At 40.5% G+C, this 26,817-nt stretch overlaps 2 protein-coding genes across 7 annotated transcripts in view; both read left to right on the top strand.

The window, feature by feature from the left end:
* NCBP2L (nuclear cap binding protein subunit 2 like) overlaps nucleotides 1-5,879 on the top strand; it is a 57,634-nt gene extending 51,755 nt beyond the window's left edge. The window contains exon 7 of the mRNA XM_043895865.1: nucleotides 3,866-5,879. Within this exon, the coding sequence (XP_043751800.1) occupies nucleotides 3,866-3,912 (47 nt within the window). The 3' untranslated portion in view covers nucleotides 3,913-5,879. The remainder of the gene's footprint in view (nucleotides 1-3,865) is intronic.
* The window catches only part of MID2 (midline 2), a 108,093-nt gene that overhangs the window by 2,682 nt on the left and 78,594 nt on the right, over nucleotides 1-26,817 (top strand). For all 6 annotated transcript variants that reach the window (XM_043895607.1, XM_043895610.1, XM_043895606.1 and 3 more), the window contains 2 exons: nucleotides 10,372-11,087; nucleotides 25,353-25,448. In XM_043895607.1, the coding sequence (XP_043751542.1) occupies nucleotides 10,428-11,087; nucleotides 25,353-25,448 (756 nt within the window). In that variant the 5' untranslated portion in view covers nucleotides 10,372-10,427. Of the gene's footprint in view, nucleotides 1-10,371; nucleotides 11,088-25,352; nucleotides 25,449-26,817 lie in introns of those variants that run through there.

Genomic DNA, 26,817 nt, shown 5'->3' on the forward strand with positions numbered 1-26,817 from the left:
AATACAAGTCTAGGAGCCAAGGAGATCAGAGAGTTCATTTCAGATCTGATGTTGCATTGGCTTTGTGGCCTTAGGACATTCCTGTGACCTTTCTTTCATAGTTGATGCACTTGTATGAAAGACATCATATTGTGTACTGGCTATTGTGAGTCTTGGCTTGGTCCTTTGAAGATGAAAGGATTCTATAAACCTTCAGCATTATACTTTTCAAAGAAAGTACTTCATTTACCTTTAATTGAGGTAACAGTTTGACTGCGTGTAAGTAGGAACCCTGGTTTACTGGGAACCCTAACTTGCCATTATTAACCCTTTTGGGAGCTGCATCTATTACCCTACTGTGGTACTAGGTCTGTTTCTTTTTTTTTCCCCCTTAGTGCACATGCAACTGAATGAAAACTTACATAAAATAAGACATACAGAGTAATGATGATTATTTTAAACTAAGGCTTGAATCATATCTAATGTACTCCAACCTAACAATCTGAGTCAGACTCATTTGAAAACATAACCTTACTCATTTTTAGCCCATATGGGGGCAGGTAGTTACTTTCTGCTGAAAAGTGGCTTAAATACTTTTAGGCATGGCTATCTAAGCAGGATTAGTATCTTGCGGTGGTGAGTCAACAGTGTTTCTTAAAAGCACCTACAGTGTGCAGCCCTCTGCTGACTGGGCCAAGGCCCCAGCTTTGGCCTTACATTTTGGCCTCCTGTTTGTTTAAGGCATGCCTCTGTACTTGCAGCTCTCAGATTAGAACAGGGAGGGACTGTCTAGGGCAGGGGTAAAGTCTAGAGACTTGAAGGAGTGAGTATTTCCCTTCCATTTACTTTCATGACTACTAGACTCCTAATCTAGCATGTTGTACCTTGCAAGGCCACCCCTGGGAAGTACTGCCACAAATCAGAATGGCTTGGTTGCTTTATGAACGTATCATCTGAACAGTGCAAATTGATTTAGGTGAAATTGGTTTAGTTAATCCCTCCTCTAGGTGCAGGGCAACTTGCTCCAACTTGTAGATCCTAAAACAGTGCCAAAGGAGTCTCATAATTGCATCCAAAAATTGCTCTGAGTAGTGAACCTGTCTATTCCCTCATCCCTCCTCCCATAAAATCTGCTGACACCATGACAGTTGAGAAGGAAACTGCCCAAGGAATATGCCTTTGCTACTTGATGAAGAGGAGAGAATGTCTTCCCTTCACTCTGTCTCTCAGGTTCTCTCTTCCCCCAACAGGGACAGAAATCTCTAAAAGGAAGGGAAGATAGTGCAAAGGCATAGAATGTGTCTCAAATGGCTCTTCTCAGAGGTGTCTGCTCGTGTGTGTCATTCAGTCTTTGTGGATCTTGGTAAGTCCCTAGCTGTTAGGCCATTGGCCTCAGCTGCTGGTGGAGGCCAGAGGGGTGTTCCATTGCCAGTTAGCATTAAGTTTTGTTCTTTTCTTCCATGTGAAAGTGGGAAATTGGCACTGTGTGAAACACCTCCTTACTTAGGCTGAGTATCTTGACTTAGAGCATTGCATCATCAAAATAGGATGTGTAACGTGTTGATAATTGATATATGACAGTTCACAATTGTTCACTTTTTGATGAGTGAAATTTGGGTACCAAGGTGGTGTTGTGCTAATGTCTATATCCCAGGTCTCTCAACAAACCTTGTGTTCATCGCTGAGCAGTGTAAAAAATAGACTGGAAAAGTGTTTCTCAACCAGTGTGTTGGATCATTCTAACAAGTGAGAAGACCAGATGGGTGGTGTTGCAACAAGAAATTTTGACTCCAATGATTCCCCTGTGCAGGCTGCTAGTCCTCTTTTTATTTCCCCTCTCTTCCAGGGATCAATATATGTTTCTCCATTTTCATGAATTAAAACTGTTAAGAGTCTTCTGTGGGCACTGGAGGTTTGTGGCTCTTTCTACAGTTTTTCTTTTTCCATCTTCCCCTCCTCCATAACCACAGACACGCTCTTTTGACAATCCCCCTGCTCCTGCATTGCCCTTAAAAATCTGTGTAAGCTGCTCAGACTACTAGATGGTTAATATGGTGGCAGAGGGATTTTGAGCTATGTGCCAACATCTCACCACTCCCTTCTTCATGTGGGGTTCACTTGACTTCATAATAAGGGTTTTGGTTCTGCCTAAGTGGGTTAGCAAAGTATCCTTAGTAGGACTTGTCCTACTTGGGATCTTTGCTCCGTGCAGAGCTCCGACTGCCTGACCTTGGGCTTTGTCTCAGCCTCTTTCCTGCAGGTCAGACTCCTCTAGTCTCTGGATCTTCCTCTTGCAGAAACCAAAAGATCTGATAACAAATTCATTATATAACCTAAAATCCTCTTGAAACAGAAAATCCCAGTAGTTGCAGTTTGACCAGTTAGGGATATAATGCGTGGGCATGGGAGACAATGCTAATGCAGGACTGTGACGTGTCTGAATGTATACAGCCCAGAGGTAGAAAAATGGTTTATGGTCCAGAATCCTTGATCGCTTTTGTCTATAGCCCTTTGTTCAGTGTTGCTAGGATCCATGTGGCTCCCAGGGGAGTAGAAGCTTGATTTCAAATACACTTCTGTTCTCTGCCCCTTGTTTCTGACCTGAACTTGGGGTCCTCTCAGCCTAACACCTAACAGCATGCCCTACATACATATATTGCCAATTTTATTCTGTAGAGGTTAGAGATGGCTGTCCATCCAGGTGTGCCCCTGAACATTTAAAAATTTACAAATATTTCATTGGATAGCAGAGATCGGGGAAAGCAGTCCTAGAATAGATGGAGAGCTATCCTCTTAGCAGTAGGTAAGTTGTTTGTTCTCCATTTGTTCTCCAACCCCAAAACTGCCAGTGTAATTGGCGTTAAGATAAAGGTGTTATGAATTGTACTTATGATTTCTGACAATTATCAGGTGTTACCTTGGCAAATCCGTTTCTTGGTTACTTAGATTAATCATTTGTGCTTGTAGCAGATCTAGGACTTCTAGTTCTGCTATTGTGATATTCATTTTAATGTTTATGATGACTATATTGTATCAAATAGCCAATGGTTGGATTTAGGAGCTAATTATTGTAAAGAGCATTAAATCTATGTACTATAAAATATTAAGTAGGCTTTAATAACCTTTTAGACAGGAACTGGCTCTGGTGCTGTCAGTCAATAATCAGCCTCCAGTCCTGAGCTCTCCCTGTGCATGGTAAAAGCTTAAGAAAAAAGAAGAGAGATAGTTTCTCCCTTTGGGGAAACTCCAGTCTAACAGGGGATACATTTGGGTATGTTAAATACCACAGTCAGATGCGTGGTCCTCCAGAAAACTTGTGGGGGAGTGTAATTGTCCTCTATTATGTCAACCATTATGCATTTGGGGTGTATTTCCAAACATGCACTATTTCCTTAATAACTTGCTCTGTATCTGTCATCTGTGAATGTGTGTTGAGACTATCTGTATTTATAAAGCAAGTTAATAATGTTATTTTCATCTGATCTTCACAAAAGCCTGCGAGATTGGGTAACACAGGTATTTTTCATTCAACAGATGAGGAGGCTGTGGCCCAAAAGATTTAAATGTCTTACCTGGGATCACTCAGCAAATTCAGCTTAGAGCCAGGACTACAACCAGGCTTTGCTGAGAGGATCAAATGAGATTGATAGCTTTGGAGCCATTTGAAAAGTATAAAATTGGTACACAAATGTAAAGTGACTGTTAATTGTGCTTACTGACCACATAGTCTCTTTTTCTGGGTTTCTGTCTTCAGTTTTTTTAGGATGAGAATTCTATGCATTGGGTGCCTTTTATACTCCCAAATAATATTTTTTTTGTGCTGTAGAGGGGTCCTTTCCTACTAAATAGTATTCTAGAATTTGGTGTCTTCCTTTTCTTCCAAAAGGTGTTTTCATTAGTTTGTACTCTCATGGGATGCCCCTCCCCCTTTAGTTGTCCCCCGGAACACCCATTATGTCTTCTTGGAGGTACAACAGGCAAAACCAGCCACTGTCCTTGAGCACCTTGGCTTAGCCAAGGGTAAGTAATGCATTTTGTTTATTTCCAGTTTCTTTTATGATGCCCATCGCTTGTCAGCCTTTCAAGTCATACTAATAAATAAGATTTGTGTTTTGAGGAGCTGGTTTTCATTAATTCCAGGTGCCTTTCCTATGTGGTAACATATAGCAAGAACTCTGTTATAATAGGATGTCAGAGCTGGAAAACATCTTAAAGAGATCGTCTGATGATTCTAGTGCAACTTGAATGACATTTTACAGTTAAGGGAACATCAGACTAAGCCAGGGCTCATTTGCTCATCCTCTAAGGCAGAGAGACAGTTTCTAGTGTTTTAAGGAAGAGCTCAGCTCATGGGATATTAATGTTAATATCCTGCAGAATATAAAGCCTACTACTTGGCTCAATCCTCATTCTACAGCCCAGGGGTCAGGCTGGGTTTTACACTCCTGGTTTTTCTGTGAAGAAAAGGAGACTGTGGCTCCTCAGGGAGGTAATGAGAGCCCAGAGCCATGCTCCACAGACCTGGAAGATGAAAACTAGATGGAATATAAACTTTTGAAATAAGCGGGCATTTAATTATGTTCAAATAACATTTGAAATAATAGCATTCTGCCAAGTGCCGATCATGGCTTCTCTGATCAGAGTTAACTGAATGCTGGATTTGAAGGGCAATGCTGAAGTCAGTCTTTTATTTTGTAAGTGTAGAATGTATTATTTTTATCCTAATTGCCTGCATTGAGACTCCTCCTTTGTATTCCTGCCTACTCACACAGCCTTATGATACCTTCTTATAGTTTATTCTCATCAACTTTTTTTTCAGGAGTCTCAGCCTGAAGGGGGAGTGCAGGCTGACAGTCAGCTGTACAGAATCAATTTTATACTAGAACAAGGGCAAATCCATAAACATTCTTATTTGACTACACGGCAGTAACTAAATGATATGGAAGGGAACAAATCAGTAGATATGGATGTGGGCATTTGTTTCTTAACATGACAATTGGCCTGCCTGCCCAGGCATTTCATTAGTGCATTTTTATGACAAACTATTGTGTTTTCTGGCAAAACAAACTTTGTGATTACCTGTCATTCAGTGACACTCTATCAGGTTTACATCCTCTTTTTCCTTAGTATATTATCTAATTCTGGATAGATTAGCATTTCACAAACTTTTTGAAGTTGCAACACAGCCATTGTTTTATTTTTGTTGTACCACTTCTTCCTGTACTTCCTAAAGGTATTTTGTGACCTAGGAGTCAAATATGTTTTAGGAGTCTTACAATTTTTAAATGAATAAAAAATTGGGAGCTAATCATTTCCTGATACCCATTGATCATTAGAGATATCCCAGGTATTGTAAAACCTAGACAGGCAATCACCAACCTAGAAAAGCAATTGAAAGGAGTAAGTGCTTCAGTAGAATTTAGAAACACTACTGAATTACACAGTTGCCAGGGTGGAATAGTGGTTAACTGTTCACACTCTGGATTGTGGGTTTGAATCTTTTTTAAAAATTAAGATAACATTCACATACCTTAGTTTCACTACTTTGAAGTGTACAATTCAGTGGTTTTTAGTATAATCACAAAGCTGTGCAATCGTCACCACTAATTCCTAAACATTTTCATCATCCCCAAAGGAAAACCCATATGCATTAACAGTCACATTCCATTTCCTCCACCCCCCACCCAGGCCCTTGAGAAATACTAATTTTCTTTCTGTTCTTATGAGTTTGCCTATTCTGGGCATTTCCTATAAAGGGAATCATATAATCTGTGACCTTCTGTAACTAACTTCTTTCACTTAGCAAAATGTTTTCAAAGATCATCCATGTTGTAGCATGTATCAGTGGTGGTGGCTTAGTCGCTAAGTCATGTCTGACTCTTGCAACCCCATGGACTGTCACCTGCCAGGCTCCTCTGTCCATGGGATTCTCCAGGCAAGAATACTGGAGTGGGTTGCCATTTCCTTCTCCAGGGGATCTTCCCAACCCAGGAATCGAACCCTGGTCTCCTGCATTGCAGGCAGGTTCTTCACTGACTGAGCTGCAAGGGAAGCCCCGCATGTATCAGTACTTTATTCCTTTTCTTGCTGAATTATATTCCATTGTATGGATATACCACTTTTGTTTATCTGTTCATCATTTGAGGGACATTTGGGTTGTTCCCACTATTATTGTGATTAATACTGCTATGAACATTTGTGTACAAGTTTTTAGGTGAGCATGTCTTCAGTTCTCCTGGATCGTATGGTAATTCATTTAGCATTCTGGGGAACTGTCAAACTATTTTTGCTGCATAATTTTACATTCCCACCAGCAATGTATGAGGGTCCCAGTTTCTTCATGTCCTGGCTGACATTTGCTATTTTTTTTTATTCTGGCCATTTTAGTGTGTGTGAAGTAATATAGCTATTCTAGTGAGTGTGAGGTGGTATCTCAGTGTGGTTTTGATTTGTATTTCCCTAATGGCTAATGATGTTGAGTACCTTTTCATATACCAACTGATCATTTGCATATCTTCTTTGGAGAAATGTCTATTCAGATGCTTTGCCATTCTGTATATTTCTAGATACTAGACCTGTATCACATATTTGATCCACAAATATTTTCCCATTCTGTGAGTTGTCACTTTTTTGGTGATGTCATTTGTAGTACAGAGAGTTTTAAATTTTGATGAAGTCCAGTTTATCTGTTTTGTTCTTCAGTTGCATATTTGCTGTCATCTAAGAATCCCTTGCTTAACCTACGTTCATGAAGATTTACACTTATGTTTTCTTCCAAGAGTTTTATAGTTTCTGTGCTTACATTTAGATCATTGATCTATTTTGAGTAAATTTTTGTGTATAGTGTGAGGTATGTCTCTAACTTCATCCTTTGGTGTGTGGGCAACTGGTTTTCCCAAAGCCACTTGCTTGAAAAAAATTTACTGTTTCACTGTTAAATGGTTTTGGAACCCTTATCAAAAGTCAGTTGACCATAAATATATGAGTTTATTTCTGGACTCTCAGTTTTATTCTGGGTTTGAATCTCCACCTTGCTACTTGCAAACAAGTGTGACCCTGGACAAGTTACCTTTTTTGTTGTTTTAATAATAATGCCTGCCTTTTAGAGGGCTGTTGTGAAAATTAAATGAGATAATGCCTATAAAGGGTATTATTTACCGCCTCACAAGTGGCAAATGCATAATTGCTTTTAAAGGGAAAGGTGCTGGGGTAGTCAGGTAGGTAGGGAAAATGGGAGATAGGTTGAAAGGATGCTGAAATACTAGGAAAGACCAGAAAAAGGTCTCTCATAAATGAGAGATGAGATGAACAGATATTTGAAAAAAGTTGAAAAATACCTAATTCTCCCAAATTGTAATAAAACAGAGTAGAAAGAGTTTCAGAGAAGGCAATGGCATCCCACTCCAGTACTCTTGCCTGGAAAATCCCATGGACGGAGGAGCCTGGTAGGCTGCAGTCCATGGGGTTGAGAAGAGTCGGACACGACTGAGCGACTTCACTTTCACTTTTCACTTTCATGCGTTGAAGAAGGAAATGGTAACCCACTCCAGTGTTCTTGCCTGGAGAATCCTAGGGATGGCGGAGCCTAATGGGCTGCTGTCTATGGGGTCGCACAGAGTTGGACACGACTGAAGCAACTTAGCAGCAGCAGCAGAAACAGTTTAATAGAAAAAGTTACTTACCATAAGCAACAGACTGTAACCATTTTATATTATTCTGTATAGACCTGCAATCAGTTCAAGTAGTTATTTTAGAGCACTGATGTCTGGCTTTTTTATCAAGGACTCTTTTTTTTTTTTTTTGGCTGCAGCATGCTACAGGTGGAGGCTTAGTTCCCCAACCCGGGATCAAACCTGTGCCGCACCCCTACATTAGAAGTGCAGGGTCTTAATCCCTGGACTACCAGGGAAGTCCCTTCTGTCAAAGACTCTTTTGAGAACAATTTGAATGCTATGGACAATCTGCTCCCCATGAAAGTGGATATGTGATCTACACACAGCATTCTTTAAACATTTCTAGAAGGTTCAGAAATCCCTGGTCAGAAATCCTATTTTGACCTTATCCAAGGCAATCCTGATTCATAGCATGCTTTCCTAAGCTTAATTTCACAGTGACGTTCCAAGTGTCACATTTAGTCAGGAACAACTTTTTGGGTTGCAGGAAAATTCAGTTTTTCCTCTGTACTGAGGAATTTATATGACACGTTCCTAAGATTTAGAGAAGTTGTGGTACACCAGTTGTTTTTGTAAAGGTTTCAACATAGAAACAGGCCTATCAGCAATGCTCTTGACCACCTATCATTTTGGCGGAGGCCTTACTCCATTCTCCCAAGTAGCTTCCAACACAGACCCTGAGGAATGCAGACCTGCAGTTCTGGAAGAGAACACAATAGAAATTCAGAGTGAGGTGGAAATGGGCCTAGAAGGAAGAGATGTGATTCTGAAAGAGACTAGGAGTGAGAGGCAGATTCAGAGAAACTCAGAGGGACATAGACTCAAATAGAAGTGGAAACATGCTGTCTAGAAACCCTCTTGTAAATAGTCAAGATATTTGTCAAGTGAAGGAGGTGAGATGATTAAAATAAAGGTGTAGGGGAAAGAGCACAGACATTGGCATTAGACTGCTCCAGTGATCTGGGTATGTAGGTTCCTGGTTCATTTACTTAAAAACGCTGAGCCCCAGTTTCCTAACCATAGTATGTGTGTAGCATTAGTACCTCTGTACAGCCTTCTTGATAGAATTTAATGAAATACTGTGTGTAAAGTTCCTAACAAGGTACTTAGAATACAGGAGGTGCTTAGTAAACACTAGGTCCCTTCTTTAACTTCCTCTACTTTAAGGAATCTTTCATTTAACAATTTTTGAATAACCAGTGTGTGCGAAGCACTGTGCTATGATTAAAAATATGACATAGTTAATGTCTGCAAGGAGAGTTAGCTGGAGACACAGATACATGTATTAAATAAAACAGAGTGATAAACATGTAAATGAGAGAACTCCTGGGTTTCTCGGCTTGGATGATGATATTCAACAGATAGGGAAAATTGGAAGAGGAACGGGTGTTTTGTGTTGTGGGGCTGGGGAGAATATCAAGTTCATTTATGGACATGTTGAATTTGAGCAATGGAACTACCAAAGGCAGTATTCCTGCCTTGAGTGAAAGTTGGGATCTATCATCTCTAAAGTCTCTTCCAATCCTAAAATTCTGTGATATATGTACATTTTAATTGTTTTACTTTTTCATCTCTATCAGTGAATGCAGATAAATGTTATAAGCTACAAAATACTAGCCAACAACTTTTAAGCACTTGTGAATTGTAAAATAAGAATAGCACACATCTCTTTTTAAAAAGGTGGTTACACAAACATCTAAACTTATTAAACCAACTGAGAATGTTTTACAATAAAATTCTTCACTTTTACAGTTCAGTTTTCCATAGATTTCCATTAAATAGCTGGTTAGTTCAGTGCACTTAAAACATTTGATTTAGAAATAGCTTTTAGGGATACATTTATTGTACTTGGGGACAACATGTAATTGTACTCAATAGTTAAGTGTCCTGTGAGAGGGCTATGCGGATATCTCTGACAGATGACAAAATCTGAACAAATACCAATGGCAGAATCAAACTTTCAAGCCCTGATGAGACTCTCCAGTAATAACAAAATGATGAACAAAAGTTGTTCAGAACCAAAAATGCCTTTCTCTTTTCATAAATCAGATTCCCACTATAAGCCAACAAAATTCCTTAATTTTTATACTTTAATATTTTTCCTCTTTGTCTCTAGTAACTCAGTTTGCTAAAAATGGTATGGAATAGAAATTTCCATGTGTGGTAATAGGAAATAATTCAAGGTCACCTATCTGAAGAAATAATTATCCTGCACTGAGAACTACATTTTTTCGAAAGCTGTTCTTTTTTTACACAGTCTCTTAGAATGGTATCATTTCAAGAACCAGAGAGTTAGGTTGAAATATGGCCTTGTTTTCCTTTCACTAGATGTGAAATAGGAGCAGCTTGGAAGTAAAATAGAGAACACTACTGGAGAATGGAGATTGAGAATTTGGCAGGGCCTCAGACGCATCATAGTCCAGGACAAGAGATGTCAGTGGAGAGGGTCTGTGAATAGGAATGTGAGTTGGTAAACCAGGATTCAGAGGTGGCACTAGCTTCTAATTATTAGTGCAGGAAAATAAGCCCAGGCATTTGTCAAAAACAAGGTTTCAAGGGGGAGAATAGCTTTCTGATTAATTCCCAACTCGCTTTCCTAGTGCTCCAGTATCCCTGGGGAATCCAGCCTGTAAAGCCTCCATGGGTTAGTGTGTAATTATGTTACATCCACATTTCCTTTGGAAATGCTTAACGACTTCTTGCTTTGTGTTCCTTGCAGGTGAAAGCCCGGCCTCTGCGGTTCTTAATGCCTCAGCAGGATTATTTTCACTAAAGATGGAAACACTGGAGTCTGAATTGACCTGTCCAATCTGCCTAGAGTTGTTTGAAGACCCCCTTCTGCTCCCTTGTGCTCACAGCCTCTGCTTCAGCTGTGCCCATCGCATCTTGGTCTCAAGCTGCAGCTCCGGTGAATCCATTGAACCCATTACTGCTTTCCAGTGTCCTACGTGCAGGTATGTTATCTCACTGAACCACCGGGGCCTGGACGGCCTCAAGAGAAATGTGACCCTGCAGAACATTATTGACCGCTTTCAGAAGGCTTCCGTCAGTGGACCCAATTCCCCAAGTGAGAGCCGCCGAGAGAGGACTTACAGGCCCAGCAGCGCCATGTCTAGTGAGCGAATTGCGTGCCAATTCTGTGAGCAGGACCCGCCAAGGGATGCAGTGAAAACGTGCATCACTTGTGAGGTCTCCTACTGTGACCGTTGCCTGCGGGCTACACACCCCAACAAGAAACCTTTCACCAGCCACCGCCTGGTGGAACCAGTGCCAGACACGCATCTTCGAGGGATCACCTGCCTGGACCATGAAAATGAGAAAGTGAATATGTACTGTGTATCTGATGACCAATTGATCTGTGCCTTATGCAAACTGGTGGGGCGTCACCGAGACCATCAGGTCGCATCCCTGAATGATCGGTTTGAGAAGCTCAAGGTAAGGGATCTGGAAGACACATCTTACACAACTTTGTCTCTTTACACATAAGTTATATACAATCAGCAAGTTCCCTAATAAAATCGGTCACTTTTCCTATATGACAAGAATGATTTAACTCCAAGTTCTTTTCATAAGAAATAGCCTTCTAACCTGCAAGCTCTCACTGTAGCCTGTTTCATCTTTTGCACAAACCTGCTTGCATTCATTCACCTCTGGCCAGTTCTGGGGGATTTAGCCCATGGCCTACACTAATAGTCTGCCCAGGGAAACAGCGCCCTCTCTCCTCTGACAATGACTTATTATACCCTGTGTATCTCTGCCATGATCTTTCCACATCTTCTTTTAAGTATGTGAGCACCTGTGTAGGTGTACTACAATTAGCATATGTGCTGATTTGCATAATTGTGCATATAGCAATGGGAAGGTTGGGTGTGTCTCCGTGTAGATGTGGGTGGAGGTGTCTGAGTGTATCTACGTAGGTGAGAGATTTTCATGGAGGACAGTACTGTATGTGTTATACACTAGAGAAATAAAGCTTTGGCACTGACCACTACAAATTGCTACCAAGCCCTTAACAAGGTGGCTAATTCTAAATCTGCCTTAAAAAACAAAGCAAACAGACAAAAACGGGACTTCAGTGTACTATGAAGTCAGGAGGGATCATCAAATACTGAAGTAAAGATTTAAACTGAAGGCAAAAAATATTTAATCCAGGATCACATTTTGTGCCAATGTTCAGTTTTGTGGGGTACAGACCAAAATGTTTGTTTGCAGTCCCTTCCTGGGAAGTTCCTGTTCAGTGGACAGAGTTTTCTGAGGTTGTTGTGCCATGTAATATTTTTGTGCAAGTCTAAGTGCCTGTCTTTTTTAGAGCACTACTACCTCACGTTGATGTTAACAAAAGTCAGACCCAGCAAATTATTTTATTACCATTGCCTGTCTGCTATGGGGCTCAATTTCTCTTAAGAAACTACTCAACCAAAATTCTGGAAAAATAAAATGTTTAAACAAATAATAAGATTACCGTTCCAAAATAGGACCTGGATATATAAGCGAAGCTAGAAGGAACACCCAGACAGCATGGAAGGAGGGTGATAAGGGGATGGAGATTCCCCTCTTGCCATGCTATGGAAAAGTCATTGTAGCTTATGTAAAAATTATAATGTTGGTGAGGGTAGTAATACTCAGAATAGGATACACTTTCCATTCTGTAATTTATTGAAAACAATATTGAGAGTCACACTGACCATGGTTTGTGCCTTTTAAATTTTTAAATTTTTTGAATTTGTTGAAATTGGCTCTTTTTAAAAGAAATTTTTTTGGCTGTGCCAGGTCTTCCTTGCTGTGTAAGCTTTTCTCTAGTTGCAGCAAGTGGGGGCTACTCTCTGTTGGACCATGTAGGCTTCTCATTGTGGTGGCTTCTGTTGTTGCATAGGATAGGCTCTAGGGCAAGTTGGCTCCAGTAATTGTGACTTGTGGGTTTGGAATTTCTGCTCCCTGGCTCTAGAGCACAGGCTCAGTAGTGGTACATGGGCTTAGTTGCTCCGTGGCACATGGAATCTTCCCGGATCAGGGATCGAACCCATATTCCCTGCATTAGCAGGCAGATTCTTTACCACTGAGCCACCAAGGAAGTCCAATTTGTGCCTTTTGATTTTTATTTACATTTAATATTTATAAATTTGTACGAAGTTTAATGTTTATCTGTTGATTTCACTCAAGTTGATATTCTCATTCATATCAAGACTGTAGAGGGCAATAATCTCATTGGCTTCAATTCTTAGAATCCTAAGATGGTTGGCCTTGGACTTGGTCCAGTTGAAGCCCTGTGTTTTAAATTGGTTTAAATGGAGGCTTTGTGTGGTTAAGCCATTTGGTCAAAGTCACAGAACTGGAACTGGAACTCAGCTTCTAGAGCTAAGTTGAGTTAAATATCCTTTCTATTGTAGCCTGCTGCCACTTTGTTTTGGACCTAAATTTTTCCTGTGAAATGTGATTTGAAACTTAAATTTATGCTCCAGCAACTGCACATTTCATGGGTCACAGATAAACAGTTAATAGCATCGAGGAAAAGGCATATTGTATAAACTTACAGCTTTTTAATAGCAAGAGATGAAAGCGGGGTTGCAGGAAGACTAGGGGATATGGAGAGGAGAGAACAATCTCTGCCAAATATTTGCAGGTGTTGGAACTATAATAAGGCATTGGCCTTGAGAAATATTCCAAACAGAAAATTCTGTATCCATATGTACCATTGAGATAACAAAAGACTGGATAGACCAAGCCTGTATCTACAGAACACCAGCTTTTTGAAAACATCTGAAAACATGAAAACATTGGATGATTGATTAGATATTTGGCATCATGCAGCTACAGTCCTTGTCTCCAGGGGTAGGTGTAAAACAAAAGTATTTTACCAAAAGATACTTTACTCTGTAATTAATCAGTAATTTGGGGAGTTAGGAAAGATCACATTTTGAATTGTTCCCCTTTAAATTTTTAGGAAATGTGCAGAAAATTCAGATTATAAATTAAGTGGAAACTTTTTTGCTCATTTTTGGACAGAGAGTGGAAACATATGAATCATTCCCAACTGTGTGGTTTGTTATGTTGTCTGGAACAACTTGGACTTTGAGGAGGGAGAGAGAAGTCCTGCTTGTATGAGAGGGGGATGGGTGCAGTAGGGGTCACTTCGGTTTGGTGCCAAGAATAAAAGGGTATTAATTCTCCACATTAAGCAGAGAGGAAGTCTGACATTTAGGGTCACATATCCTCACTTCTTTGAGTTAATTTTAATTTAGAAAAGCATTTAGGATTATCCCCTTTATCTGCTTGATTCTTCCTGAAGGAAAAAGGAGAAAGGTAGCTGTCAGAAGCTATAGGGTAGATGGCCTTGAGTGGACTCCCCTGGCCCTCAGAGAAGCACAGGAGTCCTACCCGAGGAGGGAAAAGGTTTTACTTCCTGGTCAGTGACTGATGCAGTGTTTATTTGTACTTTTTCTCTGGAGATTCATTGGTGGCATTTCTAACTACTCTTTTTGCACTAACCTTCCTGATTAGGATTAGTGGTCTCAAATATTTATATGTTCAATAAAGAATAAACAGATCATGACATTTTAGATGAAAGGTCAGAAGAACCAGAAGCTAGCCTGGATTCTTAACATGTACTCAAAATGGGTTAGAGGATTTGGGATACTTAGTATCGTTTATTATCTTTATCTAATTGTCCTGTCTATCTAAACATCCTTCAGAAGGCTACCAGTGGTTTAATTAATTCTTTGATTTGACAGAGTAATTGTGTTCATGACAGTCATTACAGTTTAAGGCCTATCAAAGTAACTAGCTTCTCTATTCTCTTTTCATCTACTATTCCATATATATGAGCTTATGATATATGTTGCATTTCTATAAAAATGCTTCATATTTTAGAGTTTTCATTGTCACATGAGTTCTTCCCCTTAGAAAAATTGATATTATTGCATTAATAAATGTTGGCTTTATAAAAGAGGTCAAATTTGGGTGACTCTCTACTGGGGACAGAACTCAACTGGATATTCCAAGTCCTGTACAACTTGGTTCTCATGCTTGCTCACCTATCTTTTCCTCCTGCCACTTTCAAGCATGTTACCTTCACCATCCAGTATAACCTTCTGACTGCTAAACATGCCACTCTTTTCTGACTCTTAACATTCACTCATACTGTTCTTTTGGCCTGCTTAGGAATCCTACCCACTATTTAGTGCTCTACTGAAATCCCATAAGGCCACTCCAACACACCCCAGTGATACCATAAATTCTTTGAGGCCAGGCACAATGTCTTTTTGGAGCACACAAGGACAACCCACTCCCACGGACAGAAGAGCCTGGTGGGCTATAGTCCATAGGAGTTGGACATGACTAAAGTGACTGAGCACGCATGCACAGTGTCTTTTATTTCTCCAAAGTCTTCCTTTGTGTCTAGCACACATAGTATAGGCTCAAGAAATCCAAATTGCCATACTTAACAGTTAATAAGTCTAGGGGAAAAAATCTCCTGTGAACTACTGATAATGATAAAAACCAGAGTGTTAGCAAAGTGTGACATGTCCTTAATTTCAGGTGCCTATCCATTTTGACTGCTAGATTTTCTAATTGCCTAGCCCTAAGATGACATCTGTATAAATCAGATGTGATTATTATAATTCTCTCTGAGAGTAATGTCTTCACATTTCCATGCCCACAGCCTGCCAAAAATATAGCTGATGAAAACCAGGGGGAATAGAGGAATTTCCTGAAGGGAATAAACAAGTACATTTGCTTTTTCATATTATATTTCCACAAATTCATTACTACAAATAATTCTTAAATGCAGTTACATTTACCTATCATGGATCTTACTGTTATAAAATATTACCTGGCGCTAGAGTAAGATTTTTGCTATAGAAAGTAAAAGTTCCTCCCCTGCACTTCCCCCTCAACACACACACACATAAACAGAGACTGAGACAGAGAGAGCTAAAGATTGCCAGACAAAGAGAAGGGAGATATGAGACTTGGAGAATGTTCAAAAGAAAACCACAGTGAGAGTTAAAAGGTTGGAAAATATGATATTCTAGAATCTCATCATAGTGGGTTACTTGTCCTTCTTCCTACTCAGTCACTCTCTCATCTACCCACCCATTCTCACTCAGCCACTACCTTCTCCCAGTCGGTTGCCTACTCATCCACTTGACACCAACTACTGTCTGCCTAAACAGATACCCTCTCAGCTTATCTACCAATGGATGTTTGTTTCTGAACCAGTATGACTATCAGAGAAATAAGGAGAAATATCTTTATGAGAGACTGTGTTGAGAGAGGGCATATTTGCATACATCTGTATATGTCACTATACACAAGTGTGTGTATCTCTGCATGGGTGGGTGGCTGAGAATTTAATCTGTGTGTGTGTCTGTGTATCTATAAATGTGTGTCACTGTGAAGAGGAGAGAGTGCCTGTGTTCATCTTCTGTGGGCTTATCGGTGGATAACTGGGGTATGAGGGGGTCGTGAGTGTAGGACAGGTTTTCTGTGGTCACTCTAAGGAGAATTAGGGCTTCAGTAGACCCTATCCTGAGACAAAGGATCACCAATAAATGAGCTTCATGATGAGACAAATCTTTAGGAGGACAGGGTGGGTCACCATAGCCGAAGGAACAGAATTGTTTCTCACTTTCACCCACTTAGGTACTGAATCATACTAGCTAAATATTAATATTATAAGAGCAGAGCATTTCTGTCTAGATTTGCACTCTCTAAGGTACGGTGGTAGACGTGTGTGTATGAAAGTATTAGTCAGTCATGTCCAACTCTTTGTGATGCTATGGACTGTATCCTACCAGGCTCCTCTGTCCATGGGATTTTCCAGGCCAGAATACTGGAGTGGGTTGCCATTTCTTTTTCAGGAGACCTTCCCAACCCGGGGATCAAACCTAGGTCTCCCACATTGCAGATTCTTTACTGTCTGAGCTGTAATATCTGTCATGGGGTTTTTCAGCTAAACCGGCCTTCATCTCACAATCTTAAAATCATTCTTGCTTGTAGATCTGTAGTCTGTTAATTGACTAAGACTTGCCCCTGACTACTTAGAATATGTATAAATCTGTACATGTTCTGTATGTGTGTGGGAGGGTAAAAAATGCATTTTATTTCATTTCTACTTGAACTGTGTGCTAAGACTCATTTGAATCACCTTTCTCGCCCTCCAATAATTATATTGATTCTCTGACTCGATTAGTAGTAGTAACAGGCCCTGTGTTGGAAGATGTTTTCTATTGTTTCTCAGATTTGAGAGCAAGTTTAGCAAGTGGATATTCCAACTATCTGTGCTCTCGAGTGAGTGAATGAAAATTGCTCAGTCGTGTCTGACTCTTTGTGACCCCATGGACTGTGCAGTCCATGGAATTCTCCAGACAGGAATACTGGAGTGGGTAGCCTTTCCCTTCTCCAGGGGATCTTCCTAACCCAGGGATCAAACCCAGGTCTCCTGCATTGCGGGTGAATTATTTTTCTAGCTGAGCCACAAGGGAAGCCCGATCTGTGCTCTTATCTTTCTGTTTTTCTTTTATTTCTTTTGTCCCAAGTCTCCTCTTCATCAACATCTGAAAGAGCTAACAATCATCAGTCTGAGAACAGCTTACAAAACATTGACTCCAAGATTGTTCTTGGGTGGATGAAACTCCTGTCTGTTATTATTGGGCAAAAGAACATATTACAGAAATATAATATACACAAGGAAAGATTAAAGAAACAAGAATTATTAAACCCAAAGAAGTGAGGTTTAAAGGGGAAAATGTAATAATGACATTCAAGTTCATGAAACGTTGATATATGAGGTAATGTCTTGTTCTTTATCTCCCCTGAAGATGGATCAGACAAGAACTTAAAACTGTAGCCCCAGGGATTTAGCTCTGGGGCTCATTCATTCATTTAAAAGCAATTAATGAGCATGCATTTTGTTTATTTAAAATGAAAGTGTTAGTCTCTCAGTCTTGTCTGACTCTTTGCGACACCATGGATTGGAGCCCACCAGGCTCCTCTGTCTATGGGATTCTCCAGGCAAGAATACTGGAGTGGATTGCCATTTCCTTCTCCAGGGGATCTTCCCAACCCAGGGATTGAACCTGGGTCTCCCGAATTGTAGGCAGATGCTTTATGATCTGCGCCACCAGGGAAGCCAGTCCATGGGGTTGGAAAGAGTCGGACATGACTGAGAGACTTCACTTCACTTAAGAAACAAAATGGGGCTTCCCTGGTGACTTAGACAGTAAAGAATATGTCTGAGCAAGAAACCTGGGTTTGATCCCTGGGTCTTTAGGTCATTGTAGTAGGATCTGGGGACGTGGGAAATAAGGCACAGTGCCTGCCCTGAGGAACTTTGAGCTCAATAAGGGAGATAGATAAGGACATCTCTGAATTCAGTATGGTAAGTTCCATGACAGAGGTTTGCACAGGGTGCTCTGAAGCACAGAGGAAAGTTTGGTGAAAGGAAGTCACTGAGCTAAAAGCAGGAATCATAAATGATTTTGTTGGAGAAGAGGGCCAATTGGAGAGAAACTGAAGAAAGAATCGACAGGACTTGAAGAACGATTACAGTGCTTATAGATGATGGAGAGAAAGAATTAAAAAGTGACTTTTGAGGAGGAGATGTCTTGAAGAATGGTGGTTTTGGGCATAGAAATAAAGAAATTAGAAAGGGGCTAGTGGTTTTGGGGGTTGACTTGACTTCAGATTTGAGTTTATGTGATTGATCATGGATCACTTAATATTCACTCACTCATCAAACTTTTACCAAACACCTGTTAGGTGCCAAGCAATAGAAGAGGTGTTGGGGTTCCGGTGATAAGCACAACACAGCCCCAACCCTGGTGGAGTGCTCAGCTTAGTGTGGGGAGGCAGAAAAATGAGAACACAGTGACAACTGTGGTGAGTGATAGTGGAGGCACTGAGGGGCAGGGTGGGGAGGGTGCAAGACTACATAGGAGGGCCAACAAAAGAGACTTCGGGTGGCGTTTTGGACCCCCAGTTGGGGGACAAGGTTGGGGTTAGGGGCAAGGAGTGTTGTAGTCCAGAGAAAATAGTTTGTTCAAATATCTGGTGGAGGTTGAGCATGGAGCACTTGCAGAACTGAAAGGGCAAATGTTCTAGAAGGAGTTGACATTTGGGCCTTTGCAGTGGCTAAAAGATCAGGGCCAGAGACATAGGTTTGAGGGTATTTAGCGTGGAGGGAGAAGCATGCAGTAGTGGGCTGAATGAGAGCCAAGGAGCAAGCCCCGAATCACCCTCCTGGTCTAGAAGGAAGACAACAGAGGAAGGGCAACAAATGAAGGAGAAAGGGGAGGATGTGTATAAAGAGGCAGGGACCAAAAAAGAATCATGCAAGTGGAAGAGAGTAGTGAGGCCTCTGGGAAAGTAGAGTTCCTTTGGTTAGTATTATCAAAGTAAACACTAGATTTAGGTTTTTAGTACAGGTTTTCTTTCAGAAGGTCCAAATCATAATTTACACATTTAAGCTAGAGACTTAACCAGGATACACCCCTGAAGAGAGGGAAAAGAAAAGAATGTGTAGCTTGTAGATCGTTGGTGTAGAATTTCTGATAAGGAAACTGGGAGAGGGTGCGTCTTTGCTGGATGGTTTCAGGACCTTCTGAGAAGAGGAGGGCTGGCCACCTGTTTCACCTGGCTTGAAGACCAGTCTGCTGGTTTCCCCAAGAAACCCTCAGGGAGAGCAGATCTCATACCCCCAGTATGTCACATGCCTCTCATTCTGGGACAAAGCCTGTGTCTATACAACAGCAAATAAATGTTTGGGGAAGAAATAAATTCAGGCATAAGGGTGTGGGCTTCAGTTTGTGGACCAGATGGTGTGTTCTGCTGTTGAAAGGCCATATGTAATTGATACATAAAGTGACAGACTGAAGCAAAAGCAAAGTAAGTATTTTAAGACAAGCAGTTAAAAAAAGAAGGCAGAATGTGACCCCAAAAGTGTGCTAAGATTTTGGCTACTGGCTTTTGGAGGAGCTGGGAACATCAGTGAATAGACAGGATATCAAAAAAGAGCTTGTCAAAGAATAGCAATGGGGTCACTGGCTCCAAGTATTTTTAAAGATGAAGTTGTCTGCTGTCAATTGGGAAGGCTGAGGTTTGGGGTGGGTTGGCCTTTCTTCCATTCACTTCTCTCTGCAACCTCCAAGGTTCAGTTCCCACATCAAAACAGTGGGGATCTTGCCTAGGTTTAGGTAATGTTCGCCTTGTACCTTGTAGAAAGCAAGAGAGAATTCTGTGGCATTCAGTGGCAATAAAACATGTTTCAATAGAACAAAGAGAAAGGCTTTGCCCATTTCTAGGCTTCAAGACTTTCTGTGTCAGGTAGGTGTATATAGGTGTGCTCATATATGTGTGAATACATGTGCCTTCCCGGAGCATGACAGATGAAGATCACGGTCAAGTGTGTGCCATAAGGGGATTCTCTGGTTTTAATGAAGAGCTGGTGTTTGAATGTGTAGCTAGATTTCTTGAGTGAAGCAATGATAAAGCTATCTGAAATAACCTGTGTCTAAAGAAGTGAAAAAAAAACACAGCAATTATTTGAGAGGGTTAGTGAAGCCATTTCTTTTTATGGGAAGCTGTCTGGAAGAAGAATAGACCATGCCTGGCTTTCTCAGAAATAGCAAAGCATTTTTCTCTTTGGGAAGGGTATAACAAAACACAAACAGGCCAAGTCTATATGACACAAATGAGGTGGAACTTGGGTAAAAATGTAATCAGACTGCCAATTAAGCTAACTTGGGCCTTTTAAAATCTCAGTTATGTAAATCAGCCAAGTCTTCCCCTCATTTTGTGCCATTTAGACACATGTACAATTTTGAGAGAGCTCTAACAATGTAGTTACCTGGAAGTGTGGAGGGGGCAGGTTGTGTCACAGTTTCATAGCTAAATGGCTTCTCTAAGCCTCAGGGAAGCACAGAAGGGGCCAGAGGTAACCTCCTGCAGCAGGAAATGGGAGCTTCATCCTGCTCTCCTTGCCAACCTCCTGTCCCGTTTCCTCCAGCAGATATCTCCATTCCAATCTCCCCTGCCACTTGGGCCCACTCATTATCATAGATCAAGTGTTCAGAGAAAACTGCACTAACTAGGCATAGGCAGAGGGAGCCTGGCCAAGTCACTAAGTGGACTGCATGAAAAAAGAACAACAACAACACAACAACAAAGAGACATGTTTTACATAAGATTTTGCACACACCCACACACACATCCTTTTAGTTTACTTAGCATATAGCCATGATAATTACTTAGCCAAATCAATGAAATCATTCAAAACTAGAGTGGCACAGAATTTCTAGTTGCAAATGATTCGTTAGGGCTAGGCATGATAAAGAAGGGTGAGGAAATGGACTGCATAATTGCTTCAGTTCTCTGCTTCCCTTTGCATATGTTCGTTATTGAGAATCAATTCCAGTTTGAGAGGAGGTTTTAATTCCCAGTAAATGAATAGGAAGTGAGTAAGTAAACGTTCGGTATTTCCCTCGAATTATGTCTTGTAATGTAAGAAAACAGTGGCAAAAAGCCATCAACAGATGGTGTTTTCATTAGCCAAAGATTTATTTTTCCAAGCACTTTCATATTAATGAAGTAAGGTTGAAATTAGAGTCATCTTGTCAGTTCTAGTTCTGGGTTGATAAAATGTGCTGGCATTCGGCAAATTGCTAGGGGGTGGGCAGAGCAAAATAACCATTTGCTATGATGTTGTGATGGTAACCCAAGGTCTATAGTCTAATCAGACCCCACATTATATGTTCAGCCTTAATTTTTGTTTTCAGTGGCTTTACAGAAGCTGTGAGTCTCAGTTGTGAGCCATAAATGAGGAACACATGGCAGGGATTAGTCCTGCTCTACACTATGAATTATTTATAAGATATCAGTTTCATGACAAGTGTTGCAACAGGTTGCATGCATTTGTTAGGAAACATTCTCCCCTTGGAATCCCATGTTTGAAAGAAACCACAGTACAGTTGAAACACAGGTTTCTAACATTATATATACTCTGAGTTCATCAATCTACACTATATTTACCTAATACATCGATAGAGTCATTTGTGATACATAGAATGACCACTGATCTAGGAATCTGGACCACTCTGCCTGAGGAAATCACAAACTGATTGTATCCGTTACCATGCCTACTCTCTAACTTGAGCTGGAATTTTTCAACTAACTACAACTCCATCATATTCACCTTATGGCTCAATTTTTTGAAGAGGAGTCCAGACTTGTAGCCTCTATGTCATCATTATTGACATACTAACCCTGCACAGTTTGGCACTTGCTTCCAAAACTCTGCTGAAACTCCTTTATCAAAGGTCACCAGTGACCTCTAATGACCAAATCCAGCTGCCTTTTATCAGGCCTCATATTTCTTGCCCTCTCTGCATATTTCAGAGTGACAAATCCTTTCTTGAAACACGTTTTTCTTGATTATCCTCTTAGCTTGACCCATATCTGCATTACCAACTGCTTTGCATATTGCAAGTCTCCTCCTGACCAGTGCCCCTGCTCCCAGGTCTTCTTGTTTTAGTCTGCCCCACATAGGTTGATCTCATAAATGCAGCCCTGATTATGTCATTGTCTTGCTCAAAAGCCTTTGATAAACACCTACTGCTTTAAAAAAAACAAGTACAGACTCCTCACCTAGACATTTAAGACCTTCATAACAGGGCCTCAATCTCCATTTCCAGCCTTGTGCCATATAATAGCCTTCATAGTACTAATAAAATACATATCAGTTTTAACTTAGTACCAGCACATACTGTAAAGCAATTATCCTCCAATTAAAGAAATATCAGGGACTTCCCTGGTGGTCCAGTGGCTTGAGACTCCATGAGCCCAATGCAGGAGGCTAGAGTTCAGTCCCTGGTTGGGGAACTAAGATCCCACATGCCTGCAGCGAAGAATTTGTGTGCTGCAGCAAGACCCGGTGCAGCCAAATAAACAAATAAAAATATATAAAAAATATCAACCCCCCCAAATTTAACTTAGTAATATCCATTATAAGGCTTTTGAAAATATTAACTACTTCAAAGTAAGTCCTAGGGCCCATATTTAAAACTTAGTTGTCATGAATGTCCACTGATTCATTCTTTTAATTCCTTCATGCAGTATTTGTGGACTATATGCCCCTCAGGCAGAAGGGTTGCAACTAAGACCAAATCAGACATAATTCCCCTTCAGGGAGATGAAATTACACTTTAGAGCAGAAGATGGACAATAAACAAGCACCAACAGCAGCTATCTAAGTATAAATTATAAGTACCATGAATAAATAAATCCATCACCATCCAGTTGAAAATAATTTGAGTGCACAGGTCTGGGTAAGAGTCTCAGGATGGACAATTATGGGGGATCTATGTTCTGATGTTAGGGGCCTAGACTTCAATGCTGACAGAGGAAATCAACAGGCCCCCAATATGGGCCATAAGAATGCTTTTTACATAGAAAACATTGCCCTTCTATAAAAACACTCTAAAGTACTTGGTGAAATTAATCACCTTTAAAAAAAAAAACTTTTTTTTATATTAGAGTACAGCCCATTAACAATGTTGTGATAGTTTCAGATGTCCAGCAGAGTGACTCAGCCATACATATACATGTATCCTTTCTCCCCCAAATTCCCCTTCCATCCAGGCTGCCACATGACGTTGAGCAGAGTTCCCTGTGCTATACGGTAGGACCTTGCTGTTTATCCATTTAATATATAGAAGTGTGTACCTGTGCATCCCAAACTCCCTAACTATCCCTTCCCTTTCCCCTTTCCCCTTGGGAAGCATAAGTTCGTTCTCTAAGTCTGTGAGTCTCTGTTTTGTAAATGAGTTCATTTGTATCTTTTTTTTTTTTTTTTTAGATTTCATGTGTAAGGATATCATATAATATTTCTCCTTCTCTAAGACCCATCTTAATTTCATCTCCTCTTTATCTCTGAAGTCAAAGCACCTTGAATAGAGTGGGTGCTCAATACCTTCTGTATTAAATACAAATGAAATACCTTTTGTATTAAGTCTCTGAACTGCCATCTCTTTCCTTTGTCCTGACATCTTCTTTGCTTAGAACTCACGTCCAAATCAACAATTGTGGGCCTTCGCATTTTCCTTTGTCTCTCTTCCTTTTTCCTTGCTCAGGGGAAGACCACAGATTGAGATGGTGGTGGAGTTAAGGAAGGCCAGGAGAGACACAGTGCCCAAGCCAAGAAAAATGGAACAAATGGTGAAAACTCACTCCCATTGGAATAAAGCCAGAGACCCCAAGAGAGATCTGGCAAGAAGCAGGGATTAAGTTGATCCTCATAATCCAGATTGAGGAAAAGTGAGATCAGATTACCTGTCCTAGCAATATATATATATCCGTGGGAATACTCACCTGGGATAGATTCGTGGGACAGTGCCAAGGATACTAAGGAACCACAGCTACCTAGCAAAGAAGAAAGGGGCCAAGTATACGAGTCCTCTCCCCTTTTTCCCACTCTTCCTTGCCCCCTCTTCCCTGCCCCTGCCCAAAACATGAACTTTGAACAACTATGAACTGTAGGAATGATGAAGACAGCAATGAAGCAATGGGCACAACCAAGGGAAGGCATGCTATGCTAGCAGAATAAAGGCCCAGAAGTTGGGGTATCAGATTTGGAGCAGACTTTGTTGGGATGGTGAGTGAGGCAGGTTATTGGGGCAGGTCCTGGAAGAGAAGCAGTCACCAGAGCTGAAGACTTGAAAATGAGGAGTAATTAAAAAAAATCCTATTATTAATCTAGAGTGAATAACATTCTGTTTTTGTTTTCCCACAGGAGGAATGGAAGAGAGTAGCATGATCAACTGAAAATATGCTAGGAGGTCTTAGTACTGCTGTAACCATGTTGTAATAAACAGATTTGCAAAGAATCTATGTCCCAATAAATGATAGTAAGCAATGAATGTCCTGTCTTGATATAGCCAGGCTTTGCAGTTTGAAGTCTGGCATTTCTGTAGGCTATTGCTTAGTCCCAAAAGAGGGAAGCTGTGAGATAGAAAGCTAGATTCTGATGAATTTCACACTTAAAATACCATCTTTTTTTTCTGAAAGAACCTACAAAAGACAAAGACAAAAAAAAATATCATGAAATACTGAGGCAAAACTGTATCTGATGACTAGAGACCTGGGTTCCAGTCTTAGCTTTGCCACATGCTAATTTTATGACTGGGCAAAGCACTTTAACCCCGCTCTGCAGATCATTTCTCTCATCTGTAAAATGCTGACATTATTATTAAATGATATGTTTGAAATTGCCTTGATTAGTGTCTGGCAAGTAGTAATTGTTCAATAAGTTATAGTTTTCTTAGTCAACTTACCTGTAAAAAAGAGAATAAAACCTGTTTTCCCTATGTCACAGGATTACTATGAGGGCAAAATGAGATATTGACTCTGAGATACTTTTAAAAGTTTAAAAATATTATAGAGAACATAAAGTTGCTTTAAAGTCATTAAATTCCTACATCCTCAAAGTCATGAATGTCATTTTTCCCCAAAAATGGCAATCCGGAGCAAAGATACAGCATTATTAATCAGCACCCAGAACAATGCTTGGCCCATATGCAATGAATCTTTGAAATAATTGTTGACTGACTGATAGCCACATGATACTGGGTCTCAAACTCATCGAACATTTCTTCTTTCTCCCCCCTCTTCCCTGCTTCTCTCTGGCTTCACATTTGGCAATGGCAGCAAACTCTGGAGATGAACCTCACCAACCTGGTTAAGCGCAACAGTGAACTAGAAAATCAAATGGCCAAGCTAATACAGATCTGCCAGCAGGTTGAGGTACGTAACAGAAACGTTTGTCATTCTTTCAAAGAACTGGGATCCAGTGATCCTTTTGGGGGGATTTGTTTTGCCAGAGTATGACTCAGTCATTTGGAGTGAAAGGCTTAATGAGAATTCTAAGAAATCTAATTCCTTCAAGATGCATGTTCCAAGAAAAGTGGCAGATAGCTATTGTTTAAAGGATAATAATAAGTGGTAGTGGTGAGTGGAGGGGAAGACATCAGCCCAAGGGGCAGTGCTGTCTCCTCTTCCAATACCAGGTGGTATGAGAATCCAACATGAAGTGCGTTTCTTTCTTTATCAGACTGGACATCATAGCTCCTTAAAGAGATTGCTGGAGAGTAAGAAAAGTTGGGAACCTGAGGTCCTTGGGGATAGAGTGAGCTTTGTTCAATGCAATATTATTTCTGTAAAAAATATCAGAATTGCTTCTCTTCTTCCTAGCCCCTTCTCCCTTCTTTTTCATACACCTTACCTGGTCCTCACTCATCACCTTTCTACTTCTTGTCATCATCAAATGGTATCTATGTTAAAGTTATCTGTTTCCAAATGTGTTATCTACATCGAATCTCAGAACAAAGCTTATGAGAGGAGTTGACCTCTTCATAAGTGGACATGATAGAAGAAAGATGCTTTTTCTCTCTTTTTCTCAAGAGCCTGAAACTTCAGCCATAGCATTTGGTTTTGTGTTGATTTTCTTGATGAGGTGCCGGTAGAGCTTAAAGTGTAGACAGGGTTGGGTAAAATATTATAGGACTCCTTGTGGGCAGTGGTTGGGTAAAAATGTTTCTATTTATAACCTGATACTCTAGTTCTAGGGCTTCCCTTATAGCTCAGATGGTAAAGAATCTGTCTGCAATGCAGGAGACCTGGGTTCGATTCCTGGGTCAGGAAGATCCCTGGAGAAGGAAATGGCAACCCACTCCAGTATTCTTGCCTGGAGAATCCCATGAACAGAGGAGCCTGGCACACTACAGTCAATGGGGTTGCGAAGAGTCAGACACAACTTACTGACTAAAACCACCACCACCACTCTAGTTCTAGTCTTACTTATATCACAGAAAATGTAATGGTTCAAGTTTATTTTAAACAATAAAATAACTTTATTAATATCTCATCTCTTAATCCCCCTGGGGATTCCTGTTTAAAAGAATGTGGAGAATCTTCTTATGAAAGAATCAGAAAGGCAAATTCTTTGCCTTCTTATGAAAGGCAAAGAATCTTATATGAGTAACCACTCCTGATTGTTTGGATATCTTAAAGTACTGGGTTTCTTAAAGTAGGTTGTTCTTGTAGGATGAGCATACCATAGCAATTTAATCACTGCTGGGTGTTCCATTCGTGGAAGAGAGTGGTGGTGCATGTA

Source organism: Cervus elaphus, chromosome X, assembly GCF_910594005.1.
Source record: "Cervus elaphus chromosome X, mCerEla1.1, whole genome shotgun sequence".
NCBI classification, from domain to species: Eukaryota; Metazoa; Chordata; class Mammalia; order Artiodactyla; family Cervidae; genus Cervus; species Cervus elaphus.